At 45.0% G+C, this 21,783-nt stretch overlaps 1 protein-coding gene across 7 annotated transcripts in view; it reads left to right on the forward strand.

The window, feature by feature from the left end:
* Positions 1-21,783, forward strand: part of LOC137521026 (uncharacterized) — a 299,753-nt gene that overhangs the window by 38,981 nt on the left and 238,989 nt on the right. For all 7 annotated transcript variants that reach the window (XM_068239741.1, XM_068239745.1, XM_068239743.1 and 4 more), the window contains exon 8: positions 14,717-14,761. In XM_068239741.1, the coding sequence (XP_068095842.1) occupies positions 14,717-14,761 (45 nt within the window). The remainder of the gene's footprint in view (positions 1-14,716; positions 14,762-21,783) is intronic.

A 21,783-nucleotide genomic window follows, 5' to 3' on the forward strand; every position in this document is an offset into this window, starting at 1 on the left:
CTACAGTGCTAAACCCCCCTAAAGACCAGGCCAGTTTTTGCTTAATAGGCCACTGCAGCTTTAACCACTTGAGGACCCACCCTTTACCCCCCCTTAAGGACCAGCGCTGTTTTAGGTGATCTGTGCTGGGTGGGCTGTGCAGCCCCCAGCACAGATCAGGGTGCAGGCAGAGCGACCAGATCGCCCCCCTTTTTTCCCCACTAGGGGGATGATGTGCTGGGGGGTCTGATCGCTCCTGCCTGATGGGTGTTGCGGGGGGGGGGCACCTAAAAGCCCCCCTCCGCGGCGACATTCTCCCCCTCCCTCTCCTATCTGTCTCCTCTGGGGATCGGGGCTGCACAGGACGCTATCCGTCCTGTGCAGCCAGTGACAGGCTGTCCCCTGTCACATGGCGGCGATCCCCGGCCGCTGATTGGCCGGGGATCGCCGATCTGCCTTACGGCGCTGCTGCGCAGCAGCGCTGTACAATGTAGACAAAGCGGATTATTTCCGCTTGTGTTTACATTTAGCCTGCGAGCCGCCATCGGCGGCCCGCAGGCTATTCACGGAGCCCCCCGCCAAGAATTGACAGGAAGCAGCCGCTCGCGCGAGCGGCTGCTTCCTGATTAATCAGCCTGCAGCTGGCGACGCAATACTGCGTCGCTGGTCCTGCAGCTGCCACTTTGCCGACGCGCAGTATGAGTGCGCGCTTGGCAAGTGGTTAAGGCCAAGCTGCAGGGCCACACAACTTAGCACACAATTCCCCCTCCCCCCCCCCCCTTTTCTCCCCACCAACAGAGCTCTCTGTTGTCGGGGTCTGATCATCCACCAGATGTTTGTTGCTTTTTAAATAAATATTTATTTGTTTATTTTTTAAGTAAATTTGTATATATATATATATTTTTTCCCTTGCTCCTTTCCTCCCTCCCCCCTCCAGCCAATCAGCGTGATCAGCTGTCATAGGCTTCAGCCTATGACAGCCGATCACTACCCAGCCTATGGAGGGGACAGTCGTGTCACACGGCTGTCCCCAGTACAGTGCTGCTGCAGATTGTAGGGATGTACCCAGTAAATAGGTGGTCGCCGTTCAGAGACTGAAGGCAGGGCGGAGCTCCGCCCTCCAAGCAGGGGATGCGAGCGCAGCCTGCACGATCTCCTACAGTAGCCGGACTTGATGCCAATTGGCGTTGGGTGGTCCTGGGGCTGCCGCCGTGGACACGCCCATTGGCGTGACGCGGTCTTCAGGTAGTTAAGTAACATTTTTCCTAGAATGCACAGAAATAAAAATGTTACAGTGGTCTCAAACTCTGACATAACATTCAATAACGATGTGTTGTCCTACTTTTTATTACCCATACAGTTATCATACTTGCTTTTGTGCGCAAGTAATATTGTCCATTTACAAAGTACAAGTTCCCAAAATACAGTGTATCTGATCTGAAAGCTGCTATTGCATTTTATTCAAACTGAGTGATTTTTAGTATATCTTAATATCTTCTAGTGAGCTCTTCTGAACTGTGTGCATACTACCGTGTTTCCCCTAAAGTAAGACATCCCCTGAGAATAAGCACTAGCAGGAATTCCTAGCATGCTTGAAATCGAAGACAACCCCCGAATGTAAACCCTAGCTAGCAGCAGCCCACATGACACACCAGCAAGTCACGCTCAATACAAAGTCTGGATACAATACAGGAGAGCAGCAGTATAGTGTGAGTTCTACAGTCCTGTATATGTGTCAGGCAATTTGTGTTTTTGTTGGAGCCAGCCCTCCTGATCTGTCATGATAAGCATCAGCAGCACTTCACCTTTTCCCAGGACACACAGCTTATCCTATCATAGCTCTGGGGAGCCTGACAGAGTTCTCTGCCTGCAATAAATAGACTCTTACCCACATGATCAGCAGAATCAATTTCTTGTAAGCGAGAGCCAATATCTGCAAACATCAAGATCTGTGCATGCTGCTTGTGTTTCAGCATGGCATGCAGTATATACATTTTGTATAGGAAAACTACCAGTGTTTCCACCAAAAATAAGACATCCTCTGAAAATAAGCCTTAGCACATCTTTTGGAGCAAAAATTAATATAAGACAGTGTCTTATTTTCAGGGAAACACGGTACAAGCAGAGAGAGCTTGGTTTCAGCACAGCTATGAATGTAACAACTGAGCAGTGTAAACAAAAAATGATGTTATCTCCTGTTTGGACATGGATGGATCATAAGGTGAAGGAGCTTTTCACTGCAGGGCAAAGTGCTGCTGTTTGGATGCTGTTCTGCTACAATTTTGTTTTGTTAGTAGGTTTATGGCTGTAAGGAATCTTTTAGAGCAAAGAAAAAATGCTGAGTTCCAGACCACTTTAAAGGAAACCAGAGACATTAAATTCTAAAGATTTAAAACTTAGCTAGGGCTTCCTCCAGCCCCATAAGCTCGTCAGAGTCCTTTGCTGTCCTCCTCGCATCAGTCCGGGTCTACTGCGCATGTGCGGGAGGTCCGCACATGCGCAGAAGCCCCAGTCTCGACCCGACTGAGCCTGTTACCCGGGGCTGATTGTGGCTGAACGGCAGACCGTGGGAGGGTGGCGAGGGACTCAGACGTGCTTAAAGTGAACCAGAGACGAAGCAGCCTCATGTATTTTGCCAAATATAACAGTGGGAACATTAGAGAAAACACCTACCTTGCTCACTATTTCATTCTTCACTTCTCAGCCTGCTTGTTATCAGCCCTGATAAAATCCCAGACTGAGCATTCAAATCTTTACAAGTTGATGTCTCTGGTACACTTTAAAGAGTAACTGTCGGGCATAAAATCAAAAATCAATTCTTAACTTTTATCAGGTAAACAAGTAATACGGATGCTAACCAGGCAATCCAAAAGTTAAAATCTCTATTACTTTTCTTGTTTATAAATGATCATTCCCCAGTTCACCTGACTCTTATTTGGTACGTTGCCGCACATAGGAAGTTGCAGGGCATGCTGGGTTGTCCTTTTTTGTTTCTTTATTTCCCCTCAGACTTAACTAATGTACAGAAGCAAAAAAAGACAACCCAGCATGCTTTGCAACTTCCCTTGTGTGGCAACGTACCAAATAAGAGTCAGGAAAACTGGGGAATGATAATTTATAAACAACAAAAAGTAGTAAAGATTTTAACTTTTGGATTGCCTGGTTAGCATCCTTATTACTTGTTTACCAGATAAAAATAAAGAATTGATTTTTGATTTTATGCCCGACAGTTACTCTTTAAGCATTACTTGCTAATTCTGTAAAAAAAAAACTTCCTTTTCCCCCTCCTGCCATGATTTTTACACACTTTTTTGCCTAATCACTTTTTTGTGAGGGTAAAACAAGTTTTTTTTGTTTTTTTTTATATCAATCTAAAATATGATTTAGATGCCTAGGCAGAGCTTCCAGAGGCTTCCCAAAACATTTTGCACAATTACACACCAACAGTCTGAAATACATGTTGAAAAATCTGGAAATTCAGAACTTCTCAGGTCTGTGAGCCAGTGTCCCAAGCCTGATGTTTCTCTTACTTGGCATATAAAGCAAAGTTATTCTAGAAGCACCAAAGTTTTTAACCACTTGAGGACCACAGTCTTTTCGCCCCTTAAGGACCAGAGCCTTTTTCTCCATTCAGACCACTGCAGCTTTCACGGTTTATTGCTCGCTCATACAACCTACCACCTAAATGAATTTTACCTCCTTTTCTTGTCACTAATACAGCTTTCTTTTGGTGCTATTTGATTGCTGCTGCGAGTTTTACTTTTTATTATATTCATCAAAAAAGACATGAATTTTGTCAAAAAAATGACTTTTTTAACTTTCTGTGCTGACATTTTTCAAATAAAGTAAAATTTCCTATACATTTGAGCGCGAAAGTTATTCTGCTACATGTCTTTGATAAAAAAAAAACCATTCAGTGTATATTTATTGGATTTGGTAAAAGTTATAGCGTTTACAAACTATGGTGCCAAAAGTGAATTTTCCCATTTTCAAGCATCACTGACTTTTCTGCGCACCTGTCAGGTTTCATGAGGGGCTAAAATTCCAGGATAGTACAAATACCCCCCCAATGACCCCATTTTGGAAAGAAGACATCCCAAAGTATTCAGTGAGAGGCATGGTGAGTTCATAGAAGATTTCATTTTTTGTCACAAGTTAGCGGAAAATGACACTTTGTGACAAATAAAAAAAAAAAAGAGTTTCCATTCCTTCTAACTTGCGACAAAAAAAATGAAATCTGCCACGGACTCACTATGCTCCTCTCTGAATACCTTGAAGTGTCTATTTTCCAAAATGGGGTCATTTGTGGGGTGTGTTCACTGCCCTGGCATTTTGGGGGGTGCCTAATTGTAAGCACCCCTGTAAAGCCTAAAGATGCTCATTGGACTTTGGGCCCCTTAGCGCAGTTAGGCTGCAAAAAAGTGCCACACATGTGGTATTGCCGTACTCAGGAGAAGTAGTATAATGTGTTTTGGGGTGTATTTTTACACATACCCATGCTGGGTGGGAGAAATATCTCCGTAAATGACAATTTTTTTTATTGTTTTACACACAATTGTCTATTTATAGAGATATTTCTCCCACTCAGCATGGGTATGTGGAAAAATACACCCCAAAACACATTATACTACTTCTCCTGAGTATGGCGATACCACATGTGTGGCACTTTTTTGCACCCTAACTGCGCTAAGGGGCCCAAAGTCCAATGAGTACCTTTAGGATTTCACAGGTCATTTTGAGAAATTTGGTTTCAAGACTACTCCTCACGGTTTAGGGCCCCTAAAATGCCAGGACAGTATAGGAACCCCACAAATTACCCCATTTTAGAAAGAAGACACCCCAAGGTATTCCGTTAGGAGTATGGTGAGTTCATAGAAGATTTTTTTTTTGTCACAAGTTAGCGGAAATTGATTTTAATTGTTTTTTTTTCACAAAGTGTCATTTTCCGCTAACTTGTGACAAAAAATAAAATCTTCTATGAACTCACTGTACTCCTAACGGAATACCTTGGGGTGTCTTCTTTCTAAAATGGGGTCATTTGTGGGGTTCCTATACTGCCCTGGCATTTTAGGGGCCCTAAACCGTGAGGAGTAGTCTAGAAAACAAATGCCTCAAAATGACCCGTGAATAGGACGTTGGGCCCCTTAGCGCACCTAGGCTGCAAAAAAGTGTCACACATGTGATATCGCCATACTCAGGAGAAGTAGTATAATGTGTTTTGTGGTGTATTTTTACACATACCCATGCTGGGTGGGAGAAATCTCTCTGTAAATGGACAATTGTGTGTAAAAAAAATCTAAAGATTGTCATTTACAGAGATATTTCTCCCACCCAGCATGGTTATATGTAAAAATACACCACAAAACACATTATACTACTTCTTCTGAGTACGGCGATACCACATGTGTGACACTTTTTTGCAGCCTAACTGTGCTAACTGCTCCCGTGAGGAGTAGTCTTGAAACCAAATGTCGCAAAATGACCTGTGAAATCCTAAAGGTACTCATTGGACTTTGGGCCCCTTAGCGCAGTTAGGGTGCAAAAAAGTGCCACACATGTGGTATCGCCGTACTCAGAAGAAGTAGTATAATGTGTGTTGGGGTGTATTTTTACACATACAGATGCTGGGTGGGAGAAATATCTCTGTAAATGACAATTATTTGATTTTTTTTACACACAATTGTCCATTTACAGAGAGATTTCTCCCACCCAGCATGGGTATGTATAAAAATACACCCCAAAACACATTATACTACTTCTTCTGAGTACGGTGATACCACATGTGTGACACTTTTTTGCAGCCTAGGTGCGCTAAGGGGCCCAACGTCCTATTCACAGGTCATTTTGAGGCCTTTGTTTTCTAGACTACTCCTCACGGTTTAGGGCCCCTAAAATGCCAGGGCAGTATAGGAACCCCACAAGTGACCCCATTTTAGAAAGAAGACACCCCAAGGTATTCTGTTAGGAGTATGGTGAGTTCATAGAAGATTTTTTTTTGTCACAAGTTGGCGGAAAATGACACTTTGTGAAAAAAAAAACAATACATATCAATTTCCGCTAACTTGTGACAAAAAATAAAATCTTCTATGAACTCATCATACACCTAACAAATACCTTGCGGTGTCTTCTTTCTAAAATGGGGTCACTTGTGGGGTTCCTATACTGCCCTGGCATTTTAGGGGCCCTAAACCGTGAGGAGTAGTCTTGAACCCAAATGTCTCAAAATGACCTGTGAAATCCTAAAGGTACTCATTGGACTTTGGGCCCCTTAGCACAGTTAGGCTGCAAAAAAGTGTCACACATGTGGTATCGCCGTACTCAGAAGAAGTAGTATAATGTGTTTTGTGGTGTATTTTTACATATAACCATGCTGGGTGGGAGAAATATCTCTGTAAATGACAATCTTTAGATTTTTTTTACACACAATTGTCCATTTACAGAGAGATTTCTCCCACCCAGCATGGGTATGTGTAAAAATACACCACAAAACACATTATACTACTTCTCCTGAGTATGGCGATATCACATGTGTGACACTTTTTTGCAGCCTAGGTGCGCTAAGGGGCCCAACGTCCTATTCACGGGTCATTTTGAGGCATTTGTTTTCTAGACTACTCCTCACGGTTTAGGGCCCCTAAAATGCCAGGGCAGTATAGGAACCCCACAAGTGACCCCATTTTAGAAAGAAGACACCCCAAGGTATTCCGTTAGGGGTATGGTGAGTTCATAGAAGATTTTATTTTTTGTCACAAGTTAGTGAAAAATGACACTTTGTGAAAAAAACTATAAAAATCCAATTTCCGCTAACTTTTGACAAAAAATAAAATCTTCTATGAACTCATCATACACCTAACAGAATACCTTGGGGTGTCTTCTTTCTAAAATGGGGTCACTTGTGGGGTTCCTATACTGCCCTGGCATTTTACGGGCCCAAAACTGTGAGTAGTCTGGAAACCAAATTTCTCAAAATGACTGTTCAGGGGTATAAGCATCTGCAAATTTTGATGACAGGTGGTCTATGAGGGGGCAAATTTTGTGGAACCGGTCATAAGCAGGGTGGCCTCTTAGATGACAGGATGTATTGGGCCTGATCTGATGGATAGGAGTGCTAGGGGGGTGACAGGAGGTGATTGAAGGGTGTCTCAGGGGGCGGTTAGAGGGGAAAATAGATGCAATCAATGTACTGGGGAGGTGATCGGAAGGGGGTCTGAGGGGGATCTGAGGGATTGGCCGAGTGATCAGGAGCCCACACAGGGCAAATTAGGGCCTGATCTGATGGGTAGGTGTGCTAGGGGGTGACAGGAGGTGATTGATGGGTGTCTCAAGGTGTGATTAGAGGGGGGAAATAGATGCAAGCAATGCACTGGCGAGGTGATCAGGGCTGGGGTCTGAGAGCGTTCTGAGGTGTGGGCGGGTGATTGGGTGCCCTAGGGGCAGATTAGGGTCTAATCTGATGGGTAACAGTGACAGGTGGTGTGAAGAGATGTAAACACTGCACTTGGGAGGTGATCTGATGTCGGACCTGCGGGCGATCTATTGGTGTGGGTGGGTGATCAGATTGCCCACAAGGGGCAGGTTAGGGGCTGATTGATGGGTGGCAGTGACAGAGGGTGATTGATGGGTGGCAGTGACAGGGGGTGATTGATGGGTGATTGACAGGTCATCAGTGGGTTATTACAGGGAATAACAGATGTAAATATTGCACTGGCGAATTGATAAGGGGGGGGTCTGAGGGCAATCTGAGCGTGTGGGCAGGTGATTGGGTGCCCGCAAGGGGCAGATTGGGGTCTAATCTGATGGGTAACAGTGACAGGTGGTGATAGGGGTGATTGATGGGTGATTGATGGGTAATTAGTGGGTGTTTAGAGGAGAGAAGAGATGTAAACACTGCACTTGGGAGGTGATCTGATGTCGGATCTGCGGGCGATCTATTGGTGTGGGTGGGTGATCAGATTGCCGGCAAGGGGCAGGTTAGGGGCTGATTGATGGGTGGCAGTGACGGGGGTAATTGACGGGTGATTGACGGGTGATTGACAGGTGATTGACAGGTGATTGACAGGTGATTGACAGGTGATCAGGGGGGATAGATGCATACAGTACACAGGGGGGGGGGGGGGGTCTGGGGACAATCTGAGGGGTGGGGGTGATCAGGAGGGAGTAGGGGGCAGATTAGGGACTAAAAAAAAAATAGCGTTGACAGAAAGTGACAGGGAGTGATTGATGGGTGATTAGGGGGGTGACTGGGTGCAAACAGTGGTCTGGGGGGTGGGCAGGGGGGGTCTGAGGGGTGCTGTGGGCGATCAGGGGGCAGGGGGGGGGGGAATCAGTGTGCTTGGGTGCAGACTAGGGTGGCTGCAGCCTGCCCTGGTGGTCCCTCGGACACTGGGACCACCAGGGCAGGAGGCAGCCAGTATAATAGGCTTTGTATACATTGCAAAGCCTATTATACATTGTTTCAGCGGCGATTCAGGTGCTAGTAACCCGCCGGCGCTTCCGAACGGCCGGTGGGTTACAGAGAACGGTGGGCGGAGCCAGTCCCCGGCGGCTGATCGCGTCACGAATGACGCGATCGCCGCATAGCCACTCCCGCAGTCGCCCCCGCCGATGGGCGTATTGCGGTCGTTTGGGCCCGGACTTTGCCGCCACCCATCGGCTGGGGGCGGTCGGGAAGTGGTTAAAGACGCTCTGTAGAGCTGGATGAAGGTGAGGTTGCTTGTAGATCTAGACAAAAGAAATACCGAGATCCCAATATAGTGTAGTATGCAAAACAAGGGGTTGGAAATGAAAAGTATATAATGTATATACTATACCGCCTAGGTAACCACTGTATAGGCAGGTGAGGAGATTAGACTCAGGATTAAAAGTCGCTCTCTGTAGATAAGGAAATAAGGGGCAACACTCCTCCACCAGGGGTGGAAATTGATAATGTAAGAGTGAACAGAGGCGCCAGCAGGATAAAAGGTTCTAAAAGGCTTAAAATCCCTCAGGAGGTGGTGGTGGACTCGCCTTCCCGAAGCCGACAAGCTACTGTCAGTTTTATGACAACAGGTTTATTAATATACTCCAAAACAAACAGTGCAACGCGTTTCACTGGTATGTTCCCGCTTCCTCAGGCAATAAACAGATAGGAGTACACAGTATAGTCTCAAGGTCACGATTACAGAGGCGCTATTCGTGACCTTGAGACTATACTGTGTACTCCTATCTGTTTATTGCCTGAGGAAGCGGGAACATACCCGTGAAACATGTTGCACTGTTTGTTTTGGAGTATATTAATAAACCTGTTGTCATAAAACTGACGGTATCTTGTCTGCTTCGGGAAGGCGAGTCCACCACCACCTCCTGAGGGATTTTAAGCCTTTTAGAACCTTTTATCCTGCTGGCGCCTCTGTTCACTCTTACATTGCTTGTAGATCAGTTCAAGAAGTGTGTTTAGTTAAGTTACATACTCACCAGCTGGTGGAGCCCTTGACAAATGAGTGTCCCCCGTACATCTACCTACTGCGGGAACTCACAATGGCACATGAAGGGCACAAACGAGAGTTCAAAGATTGTGACACTTTGCGCGGGAGTCATAGGAGATCTTAAAGATCCAATCCGTTGTGATGGTCATAGTAGCTGTGAGTGGCAAAACATAATTTGTGTAATCAAGCACATGTGCACATGTTGCGAAATCTTGATAAAGTAGTTTTAAATAAAAATAGTTTATTTTGCTAAAAAATCGCTAGTCGTGGGAGAAATTGTGTGAAAAGTTGGTATGTGCCTTTAGAAGGACAACCTGAACTTGCTTACATTTTAATAGTCCTTTCACTTATGCAGCAGTCCAAAGTCCACTTCCATAACCCCTGTTCAGTGTACTGTCCTATTCATGTGCTCTCATTCATGCACAGCATTATAAGTATAGAAATGTGGGTTTAAAGCAAACCTGTAGTGCGGGGAGGAAAAGGAGTTAGATACTTACTGTAGTATTTTGAAGGCACTGGATGGTCCAGAGGTTTCCTGGATCCTTGTAGAGTCCTCCCTCTTCATCCTCTGGTAACGTTCCTGACCATGGATGAGTGCATCCGCCATCGGACAAGACAAGCACCAGTAAGGTCCATGCGTGCCCAGTAGAACTAAGCCATTTGTGCATGGCTTTGATCTTTTGTGCACGAGTGCTTCCTTCTATTGGGCATATGGGGATCTTATTCATGTATGCCCAGTCTGGAGGCTCTTGTCCACAGCTTTAGGAGCTGCCAAAAGAAACTTATTCCACAGGCTGTTGTTGGATAGGTTTATTGGGACCCTGTGCTGCAATGGTGGTCTGTAATTCCCTCATTTCACATAATACTATTTAACTTTTTACGCATATGAGCTCCACCTTGAGGCAGGGCTACCTCCTTTTTTTTTTGCTTTTTTCTATTGCATACATGAAATAAAGGCACCAGGCAAAAAAGGTGCAGCAGGTTACGCTAGTAGATTTTCGCTACAAATAACGATATTCTACTGCTGGATTCCATAGCAAAATATTGGTAATGCTTACCGATATTTTACTATGGCTAAACCTAGCCCTACTCTCACACAGAGCTTTCACTCTACTGAGGCCTAACCCTAACCTCCCTCCCCTGGTGGTGTCTAACCCTAGTCCCCCCCCCCCCTTTCCCTGGTGGTGCCTAACAGTGATGTCACGAACTTGAGATTTTTCACGTTCGTGAACCGCCGAACTGCCATAGACATTCAATGGACAGGCAAATTCTAAAACCTAAAGTGACTGTTTCTGGCTACAAAAGTGATGAAATACTGTAAGTTGTTTGCGTGTACATCATATCAGGTAGTGTAAGGGTTAGGCCTGGTTCACACTGACAGATTCCACATTTACCACACCACAAACAACCGCAAAGAGCTATAGTGATAACTTCAGGTGAACGAATTATTGTTTTTACTAGTTGACACCTCCAGGACGTAAATGTTAGTCCCCTCTGCGCCAATCTTTGTCTAGTATGTTTATAACTAAAACAAAATGAGCCCCAAAAGCTGTCCAGTCTAGTCCACTGACAGCCTGCCTTAGTTAAGGAATAAGTATTATAAGATCAGGATTAGGGTCACCGACCCAATGTTAATAGAATCAAAAATTCAAAAAGAAAAGTAGTCCCTCTTCTAACTCAAGTAGGTATATCATTACTCAGAACAACAGCAGTACCAAAAATATCACTTTATTTAGTCAGCAATCATATTAAAAACAATTAAAACCAGTAAGAATCCCCCGACCTCTTGCCATCCACAAATCTCTCCATAATAGATAAATATACAATAATCATTAAATCTGCTGAATTGGCATACTTCCCAGAGACTATCAGTTGATTGATCCAAAAGGGTGTAGCCTGAGGTAGCTTTGGCGCAACCGGTCGGATCCGGATCCCCACAGCCCCATCCTTCTCCTCTTATCTGGGTAAGCTCTGCTTGGCAAACTGATGAATTGACAACATATTTCTCCGCTGGCCTGATCTTTTCACGTGGTTTGTCCATCCATTTTCACTATTCTCTTCCAGTTTTCCTTCTCTTTGACCATTACCTATTCATTAGCACTATCTTCATTTCACATTAGCATTCACATGTGGAAACTCTTTTCCACCATGAATTAGCACTAGCACTTTATATTGTATTAAATTAACATCTTATTCACTTATTCATACCAGTTTTTCATATATAAATTATTTTTGGGAATTATCAATATTCTTATGTGGACTCCCGGTGACACCAGTAGCATTGATCCAGTACCCCACCTTTATGATGATGCTTTTTGACCTTGTTGGTGGGCTACACCCTTTTGGATCAATCAACTGATAGTCTCTGGGAAGTATGCCAATCCAGCAGATTTAATGATTATTGTATATTTATCTATTATCGAGAGATTTGTGGATGGCAAGAGGTCGGGGGATTCTTATTGGTTTTAATTGTTTTTAATATGATTGCTGACTAAATAAAGCAGGGGTCTCAAACTCAATTTACCCGGGGGCCGCAGGAGGCAAAGTCAGGATGAGGCTGGGCCGCATAAGGGAGTTCACGTGTCCCCGCCGCAAAACGAGGGCTGCAGAGCCCCCAAATCGCCCCGGGGGGCAATCCGCCGGCATTTCCTGGAAGGGGCAGAGCTTTCAGCTTCAGCTCTGCCCCTCCTGACGTCAATCGCCTCTGCCCACCCCTCTCACTCTTCCTTCACAGAGAGGGGCGGGGGAGAGGCGGCGATCCATTCGGCGATTGACGTCAGGAGGGGCAGGGCTACAGCTGGAAGCTCTGCCCCTCAGCGCAGTCGTGGATGTTTGCGCTGGGGATTTGGGGGTCTGCAGCCCTTGTTTAGCGGCAGGGATGCGGCGGATTACTTGGGAGCACTGAAGCGAACTATAAGGTAAAATGGGCAAATATAGTTCGCTTCCGTGTCTCTTTTGCTTTTGCCGGCAGGCAGGGCCGGTTTAAGCAACAATGGGGCCCCAGAGCAAAATAAACCTGCCCCCCCCCCCCATCAGATACCCTGGAACAAAAATCGGCATTAAGGGACCTTTTTTGCAGCTGGTATAGTCAGGGTGTGAAGCCCCAATCGGTCGCAGCTCCACATTCTGGCTACCCCAGCCTGCATGGGGGACAAGGGGTTAAAAAGTTTTAGGAGGGGGGACCCCACATAATTTTATTAAAAAATTCCCACACTCTAAACATAAAAAAAAAAATTGAGAAAATAGGAAAAAATGCCAGGAATCTTCATACAGCCATATTGCGGCTGTATAGCGATCCCTGGCCAAAGCGCTGCGGCTGCGTATGGACCCCCTGGAAACCCTGTCAGGAAATGTATTGCTCTTTCTTTTGATACATGTAAAATTACACTACCGTTAGGCTTGCTACTAAAAGTGACATTTACCGCATTTAAAAGTATACTATTTTCCTTCGAAACTTTAAAATCGATTTTCTCAAAAACTATAAGGTCTTTTTGAAAAATTGTTTTTTCCTCTTATTCCTAATGATCTCCTTAACATATCCTGCAAATTTAGGGTTTCTAGCATTTAAGGTGGATTTGCTATTAACCATTAAAGTCGGCGGGTTTTTAAATGTGTATTTTTTTCCTTTGCAACTTTAAAATCGATTTTCTCAAAAACTATAAGGCCGATTTGAAATTTTTTTTTTCCTCTTGTAGCCACTGGGGGCCCCTACAAGCTCTGGGGCCCTGGGGCCACAAAATATTGTATCAAGGGTCGCAAATGGCCCGCGGGCCGCGAGTTTGAGACCCCTGAAATAAAGTGATGTTTTTTGGTACTGCTGTTGTTCTGAGTAATGATATACCTACTTGAGTTAGAAGAGGGACTACTTTTCTTTTTGAATCTTTGTCTAGTAATCATGGTCGCTGTGCTTGTGCGCCAGTTTGTGGGAGTGCAATCAATCACAGTTTTCCAGCACCTATGATCGGGTTGATGTAGTTCAATGATGTTGTGAAGTGCCCATATCAGAGGAGGATGAGGATGTTGTGGCAAGGTCTAGCAGAAGTGGTAGAAGATAGGATGTGCTGCTGTGTAAGCCAGCCAACTACTTCTGTGGCATTTTGTGAGTTCAAGGTACATGGCCTCTGAATACTGGGCAATATATTAGGACCACAGGAAATCACAGCAGCATGACCCCTACAATCCCTGCGATGTAGCCTGCCCCTGCCTGTCATGTGCCAGGGGGGGAACTGTCACTTCACGCAGGTCAGGTGACAAGTTTGTGCTATGTGCAACAATCACCTCAAAATATAGGCCCTGCCAGTGAGGCCTTATACAGGGCAGTAGTGGATATAAGGTGCCAGTAGTGGTGGTGAAGGATTATTTGGTTATCTAGTCAGTGCACAGAAGCCAAACACAGACTGCAAAATGGCTGCTGTGCTGGCTTTCTGATAGGTGGTGAGGTGGTCCAGGTGGGAGGGATAGCTGATTGGCTGCCATGTGTCTGCTGACTCTGGGGTGAGGGGTCAATTTTTGGCTTATAATGTATAGGGGGTGGGTCGAATGCCAGGTTCGTGAACAGAGGCGAACACAAAGAGCCGATATTCGAGAGGAACTGTGCGCCGGCAAACAGTTCAGGCCATCTCTAGTGCCTAATCCTAATACCCCCCTTTGGAGATGCCAAACCCTCTGGTGCCTAACTTTAAGATCCCCCTTGGTGCCTATAACTAAAACTCCCCCTCCCCAGGTGGTCCCTAACCGTGGGTTCACCTAAACCTACCCCCCAAAACCTTAACCCCCACCTGCCTCAAAGCCACAATATGCATCAAGGCAGGTACATTTTCCAGGCCTGAAAAGTGGGAAGGGTGGTACAAAGGTGATCTTTTCCTTGAAAGGTCCAAATTTGAACATTATTTCAGTGCATATATCCCTGAAAGTGGTGATTATATTGACACACAGATTTCATTAAAAATAACATTTTGCACGTTTTTATTATATTTCTATCCAAAATAGTAACAGATACAGTATAATGTAAATTGAGACAAATGATTTGAAAGAAGAACTGGATGATTAAAGTGTATTATTGGTTATTACAATTATTTATACATTTTATTTGATTAAATTGGTATTCATTTTCATTCACTGTCAGTTTTTTTAGATTATATTTTATTACAGTATAATTTAAGTTGATTGATTGATTGAATATCGTGCTGTGCAAAATGACATTCACATTGTAGCAATATTTGTGTGTAAATTTGATAGTAGTATAAATATAACAATATTACAATATCTTATAGACTGATGTCGTGATTGATTCAGAATGCTATGACAATGCATTGAAGGTATGAAAAGAATTACAATTTACCACTGTTCCTTGTTATGTCATGTTCATGTCGTGATGTGTAAAAAAAAATCTTGTACTATTTTGCCAGAATTACTGTGTACCGTTCTATGCTTTTATGTCAAAACTTGAAATTAAATTGCTACCGTATTGCCTTAACTTCTAAGCTGGGCAGCCAGTTAAGAGAATTTAGCCCCAAGGAAAATATTTTACCTTCCTATTGTGGTTGTTATCAGGGATATTGTAAAAATGATAACTTTGCCCTCTCAAGTTACTTCAGCTAGTAAAACCAAGTACAGAATGCAGAGCTGGAATGCTTATCAGCAGTGCTCCTCTAAAGGTGGGTACACACATCAGATAAAAGTCTTTGGAAAATGAAAGATCACAGACCAATTTTACCCCATTCCATTTAGTATGAGAGTCATACTCTACACAGTTTATTCTATTGAGCTGAACTCCCCATCAGATAAAAATCATTGCAAGATGCTGTACACAAAGATGCTGTACACATGCAACAGATCAGTATCTGCAAAAGATCACTTCCTGCAGAAGATCCGTTCCTCAAAAATGCATTCATAGTCTATAATATCTGCAGATCTCATACACACCTTGTTTAATAGACATTCATCTGCAGATCAGACAATTATCTGCAGATCTGAAGATCCATCCTGGTGGATCTGTACTGCAGATGGATGTCTGTGTGTATGAGATCTTCAGATATCATAGACTATGAATGCAATTTGCAGGAACGGATATTTTGCAGGAGCTGATCTTTTGCAGATACTGATCTGTTGCATGTGTACAGCGTCTTTGTGTGCAGCATCTTGCAAAGATTTTAGGCTACTTTCCCATCAGGACGTTGCGTTTGATGCGATGTTGTCGCACAACACGCCCCTAACGCAACGCAATGTGCACTATAACTTGGACGTTATAGTGCATTCTTTAGCCCTGCATTTGGTGCGCCGTTTTCATCGCACAGTGATAGAATGAAAAAAAATACATTACTGAGCATGTGCAACACAACTAACGCAGCAGATTCATTGCTAAACGTACAGCATGCAGCACTTTCTAATAACGCCTCACGTTACACACAAACGCAACGTGTGCACTGTGAATGTCGCACAGACTTAGTATTGCTGTGCATTAGTCTGCGTTATAAAATGTTGTAACGAGCGACTTTAACGTTGCACTGTGAAAGAGGCCTTAATCTAATGGGGAGTTCAGCTCAATAGAATAGACTGTGTAGGTATGGCTCTCATACTACATGGAAGGGGGTAAAATTGGTCTGTGATCTTTCATTTTCCAAAGACTTTTATCTGATGTGTGTACCCACCCTTATGCTACACACACACTTGAAAGATAAATGAAGGATATCAGAACAATTTTACCACCTTCCATGTAGTATGAGAGCCATACTCTACACAGTCTATTCTATGGAGCTGAACTCTCCATCAGGTAAAAATCTTTGCAAGATGCTGCTTACAAAGACCGCTGTACACATTCAAAAGATCAGTATCTGCAAAAGATCTGTTCCTGCAAAAGATCCGTCCTTGCAAAATGCATTCATAGTCTATGATATCTGCAGATCCTCATACACACCTTGTTTAACAGACATTCATCTGCAGATCAGATCCACCAGGATGGATTTTAAGATCTGCAGATGATTGTCAGATATGCAGATGAAGTCTGTTAAACAAGGTGTGTATGAGGATCTGCAGATATCATAGACTATGAATGCATTTTGCAAGGACGGATCTTTTGCAGGAACAGATCTTTTGCAGATACTGATCTTTTGCAGATAATGATCTTTTGAATGTGTACAGCGGTCTTTGTAAGCAGCATCTTGCAAAGATTTTTACCCAGTGCTGGTCGTAATGGAAAAATCTACGCTTACGGATCATTACGTGTAATTTTACGCTATTACGCATTACGCAATTACGGTTACGGCGTAGGAAAATATCTACGGTACATCACTGTAATTACGCGTAAACTTACGCAGTTACGCGTAAGGATACCGTAATGTAGGCGCTTACACTACGATGTTACGCGTAGTGCCGTAATACCCATTAATGCGTATTTTTTGACGCATACGGACGATATGTACGCAATAGCCGTCAATGTGACAGTTATTGCGTACATATCATTCGTATGCGTCAAAACGTACGCTTATACTGAAGGGCGGGAGAAGATACTATTGATTGCTTCGGATGTTGACTGATTGGCTACTCTTAGAAAAGGGGAGTTTTTACGTTAGTAATTACGCGTAAAATTACGCGTAAGTGTTTGTAAAATTACGCATACCTAGCAATTACGGTAGACAGTGTAATTACGATACCACTTTACCGCTTACGCGTAAATAATTACGCGTAAGACCGTAAGTTACGCGTAGCGCTTACGCATAAATTTACATTGAATTACAGTGCGTAATTACGCTCATGCGTAATTTCGGCCCAGCACTGTTTTTACCTGATGGGGAGTGCAGCTCCATAGAATAGACTGTGTAGAGTATGGCTCTCATACTACATGGAAGGGGGTAAAATTGGTCTGTGATCTTTCATTTATCTTTCAAGTGTGTACACACCATTAGTCTGAGACTCCTGTCTGCTGCAGAGCTAATAAGTACCTCCATTGAGGTCTCGCACTGCCCCTTGTAAACTTGTGCATCTAAATGAGAGTGGTGATGTCACCACAAAAGCCCCCCTCTCAGGCTGTTAAAACAGTGCAGAAGATTTGGGCGCAGCTGGCACCACTATAGGCTGTAATAGGAATTACGGCTAAAGCTTTGCTCAGTGAGTTATTTGGGCACCGTCAAAAGACAGCTCAGATTACTTTCAAAACACTGTAATGCAGCCATCAGCAATAGCTGGAAGCCGAATTACATAATTCCCCCACTATCCATGGCGGCCTGGAGGGGGAATATATATCGCCACTGGGACTTTTGCAGGAGCAGGGTAATCTGTATATCGGCTTTATCCTGTGCCCAAATCTCAAGGCGGCATGTTCATAGGTATGCCTCCCAGGACAAGTATTAAAACTGTTGTATAGAAATGTATTAGATTTGCAATACAGACTACTGAAGGTTTGATTTATCAACACAGACAACGCTTCAAGAAATCTGGAATAGTTGCCCAAAACAACCAGTATGATTTTAGTTAAAAGTAATGCAACAGATATTTTGATAGGTTGCCTTGTGCAATGACTATATGTTTGCTTTAGTGTCCTTTGCACCAGATAAATCAGACCCTCTTTTCCAAAGCAAGAATTTAAAATATGGAATCATTTATAAGGTGTACTGAGTGGAAAACAGGCTACTACTTGTATTCTCTTTTAGAAATGCTATTTCCTAAAGCGAGGACCTAAACTCTTCCATGAGAGAGAGGGAAAACAGAGAGAAACCCACTCTGTTTGTATTTAGAAATAACAGGCTGTCCAATTCTCCCTTATCTGCTAGTTATAAATAGTGCTGCTCGGATACCCCTTTTAAAAATTTGGATCCGGATACCTAGATATCCAATCCGGGTTGGATATCCGATTTCAAAATTTTGCGATCCGAATCGGATATCCGACCTCAGTATCCGGCAGATTCGGATATCCGGATAGAAAACCACGGAAGTGGCATTTAAATTGCTTCTAAATCATTTTTAGGGTAAATGAGGCATGTAGCATCATTATTTTTTAAAGGGGAACACTAATTGATGATGTGGGGACTTAAAATCCCCCCCCCCCCCCAAAAAAAAATGACTGTCAATTAACATCAGGCCTAGGTTCCAGACAGCGGTCGTGCAGCCGACATTGTGTCCAAAGTCACACCGCACAACTGGGACATGACAGTTTTCAGCCAAGACACCTCCAAAAAATTATGCAGCAATTGTGTTTTGGGTTAAATATAGGTGGTATCAGTGGCCTGTGGCACCCTGGCGGTGGGAGCTGCACAGGCAGCAGGAGCAGGGCAATGCAGCAGCAGCAGGTGTCACACGTGCCAGGAGCATGCCGGACGTGTCACGTGGCACGTGTCACGTGGCACTTGGCACGTGTCACGTGGCACTTGGCAATTGGCACATGTCACGTGTCACTAGGCACATGCCACGTGCCAAGTGACACGTGCCAATTACCACATGACACGTGCCAAGTGACACGTGCCATGTGATGTGACACGTACCAAGTGCTACATGCCAATTGTCAAGTGCCACGTGCCGAGTAACAGTGAGACAGCAGAGGAGAAGACACTAGTGCACACTAACTGTCACCGCTCACAGCACAGCAGTTCTGTAGAAAGCTAACACAGTAGTACTACTACTCTAACAACTACTAGCACTGACTGCACTACTACAGTACTAACTACACACAATTACACAGTAATCCTATTCCCTAATCCCTAACTTAACCTTAACTGTAGCTAGCTAAGGCTTTAAGGCTGTCCTGTTGTTTTCCTGCTGATAATACTTTGTTGCCCATTGAGATTGAATGATCACGTTGATCAGATGTTCTGACTACACTGACTGTAAGCTTTTCACAAGAGTCTTGCTGTCTTGCTCAGAAATGACTGAAGCCAAGGCATTAGCATGAGAGCAGGGGCATGGTTGGTCATAGCAGCCATAGCAGCTGCTGAGGGGCCCTAGAGCACAGGAGGCCCAGTGGGTACGTAATGTATTCACCATCAACTTTCTTGTATTTCTCCTCCCTCTGACTTTGTGTCAGTGCCCATGAACTATGTGCAGTGTTAATTGCATAAAAAGGTAAATTGCTCCATTAACTTATATCCATAGGATAGGTGACATTCCTTAAAGAGAATCTGTAGCCTTCTAAAATGCCCTCAGCCAGTCTTCTTAAGCATTAATAGATTAGCTGAAACGCCATTACCCCCATGGCAAAATGAGGCTTTAATCACCCCGAAATGGCCTGGGCAAATTGCAGGGCTCCTTCCTGTTGGAGGCAGAGCTTTGAGCTGTAGCTCTGCCTCCATTTGCATCAATCTCCCACGGATCTCCGCCTCCTCCTGCCCTCTCTCAGTCTGTGAACGCACAGAAGGACCATGGCAACTCACTGGTAGTAGTACCACAGTGTAATAGTGCTGCCCCAAAGATTAGATGCGTCCGGTGACCCTGGCAGAGTGAATGCAGAGTGTAGTAGCGAGTCAGGAGGACAAAGCGTCCGGTCAGTTCAGCAGCACAGAAGGACCATGGCAACTCACTGGTAGTAGTACCACAGTGTAATAGTGCTCAGGGCCGGATTTCTACTTTTTACCGCCCTAGGCCAACTGTCAACCAACCCCCCCCCCCCCCCCCCCGAAAAAAAACGTATGTGTGCCCGCCGACACCATACCATACCATACTACCAGGACAGGTGAGTGGAAAAGAAAGAGAACATGATGGGAAAAGGAGAGTGAAAAAGACAGGGAACACGGGATGGGAGAGGGGGAGAGGAAAAGACAGGGAACACGGGATGGGAGATGGGGGAGAGGAAAAGACAGGGAACACAGGATGGGAGAGGGGGGAGAGGAAAATACAGGGAACATGGGATGGGAGAGGGGGGGAGAGGAAAATACAGGGAACAGGGGAGGGGGGGGGGAGAAAAAGACAGGGAACACGGGATGGGAGAGGGGGGAGAGGAAAAGTCAGGGAACATGGGATGGGAGAGGGGGGAGAGGAAAAGGCAGGGAACACGGGATGGGAGAGGGGTGGAGAGAAAAAGACAGGGAACACGGGATGGGAGAGGAAAAGACAGGGAAGGGAGAGGGGGGGTGGAGAGGAAAAGACAGGGAACACGGGATGGGAATGGAAAAGACAGGGAGCACGGGATGGGAGAGGGGGAGAGGAAAAGATAGGGAACATGGGACAGGAGAGGGGGGAAAGGAAAAGACAGGGACCATGGGATGGGAGAGGGAGGAAAAGACAGGGAACATGGGATGGGAGAGACAGGGAACATGGGTTGGGAGAAAGGAAAAGACAGGGAAAGTGTGACAGAGAGAAAAGTGGCAAAAAAAAAGTGGAAGATGAAAAGAGTTTTCACTTGTCCCAAGAGAGTGGAGTGACTGAGTTAATGGTGCAGGCATGCTGAGACAGAGCATTGGAGAGCAGAAGGCAAGTCACCTTATCTAAATTGCAATCATTGTTTGCTTACTTGTAGCTTATCCCACTCCCTCTTGCAAGAGCAAATGCTTCTTTCCCCAGCACTCTGCAGAGTCCAGTGTTATATCTCCCAGCAGTAAGTAAACATCATGGAAACAGCCGGGAAGTAGAGGAGGTGGGCGGGGCATGTCGGGAGACTCTGTGAGCTAAGCAGCAGCCAGCCAGGCAACACTTGTCATGTGTAAGTTGCCTGCAGGCTGGCTCATGGCTCCTGTGAATGATCGTTGCCCACCAGCAGGCAGCACAGCACAGAGCCCTGCCGGCATTTTTATCATTAGCCCCTGGCTAACTCCTGTCCCAGACCCAGCCATCCAGCCTACCCGCAGCTCCTCGCTGATGTCTAACTCTAATGCAGCCATGCAGGGCGGACACGGATGGGTACCAGGGCTGTCTGCCTCTTGTTTTCTGTTTATTGGTGGTGGAGGAGGATTGTCTCTGAGGAGCAGCTGGCAGCAATGACTGAGCATCGGGATGCAGGCACTGATCCTCAAATCTCCCGCTCTGTTCTCTCTGTCTCTCTGCCCAGTTTCAGAGGGGAGGGCGGGATAGGTCAGAGCACACAGCGTGCATAGAGAGACTCAAGCAGCAGCAAGATATCCCTGCGTAGAGAGTAATTATGGAACAGCTGATTTATCAGCTGCAACACCGCCCCAGCTCAAGCCCCGCCCTAGTCCCGGGCCTATTCGGCCTGCCCACAATTCCAGCCCTGATAGTGCTGCCCCAAAAATTAGTTGCGTCCAGTGACCCGGGCAGAGTAAACGCAGAGTGTAGTAGCGACTGAGTCAGGAGGACAAAGCGGCCGGTCAGTTCAGCAGCACAGAAGGACCATGGCAACTCACTGGTAGTAGTACCACAGTGTAATAGTGCTGCCCCAAAAATTAGATGCATCCGGTGC

This window comes from Hyperolius riggenbachi, chromosome 6, assembly GCF_040937935.1.
Source record: "Hyperolius riggenbachi isolate aHypRig1 chromosome 6, aHypRig1.pri, whole genome shotgun sequence".
NCBI lineage: Eukaryota > Metazoa > Chordata > Amphibia > Anura > Hyperoliidae > Hyperolius > Hyperolius riggenbachi.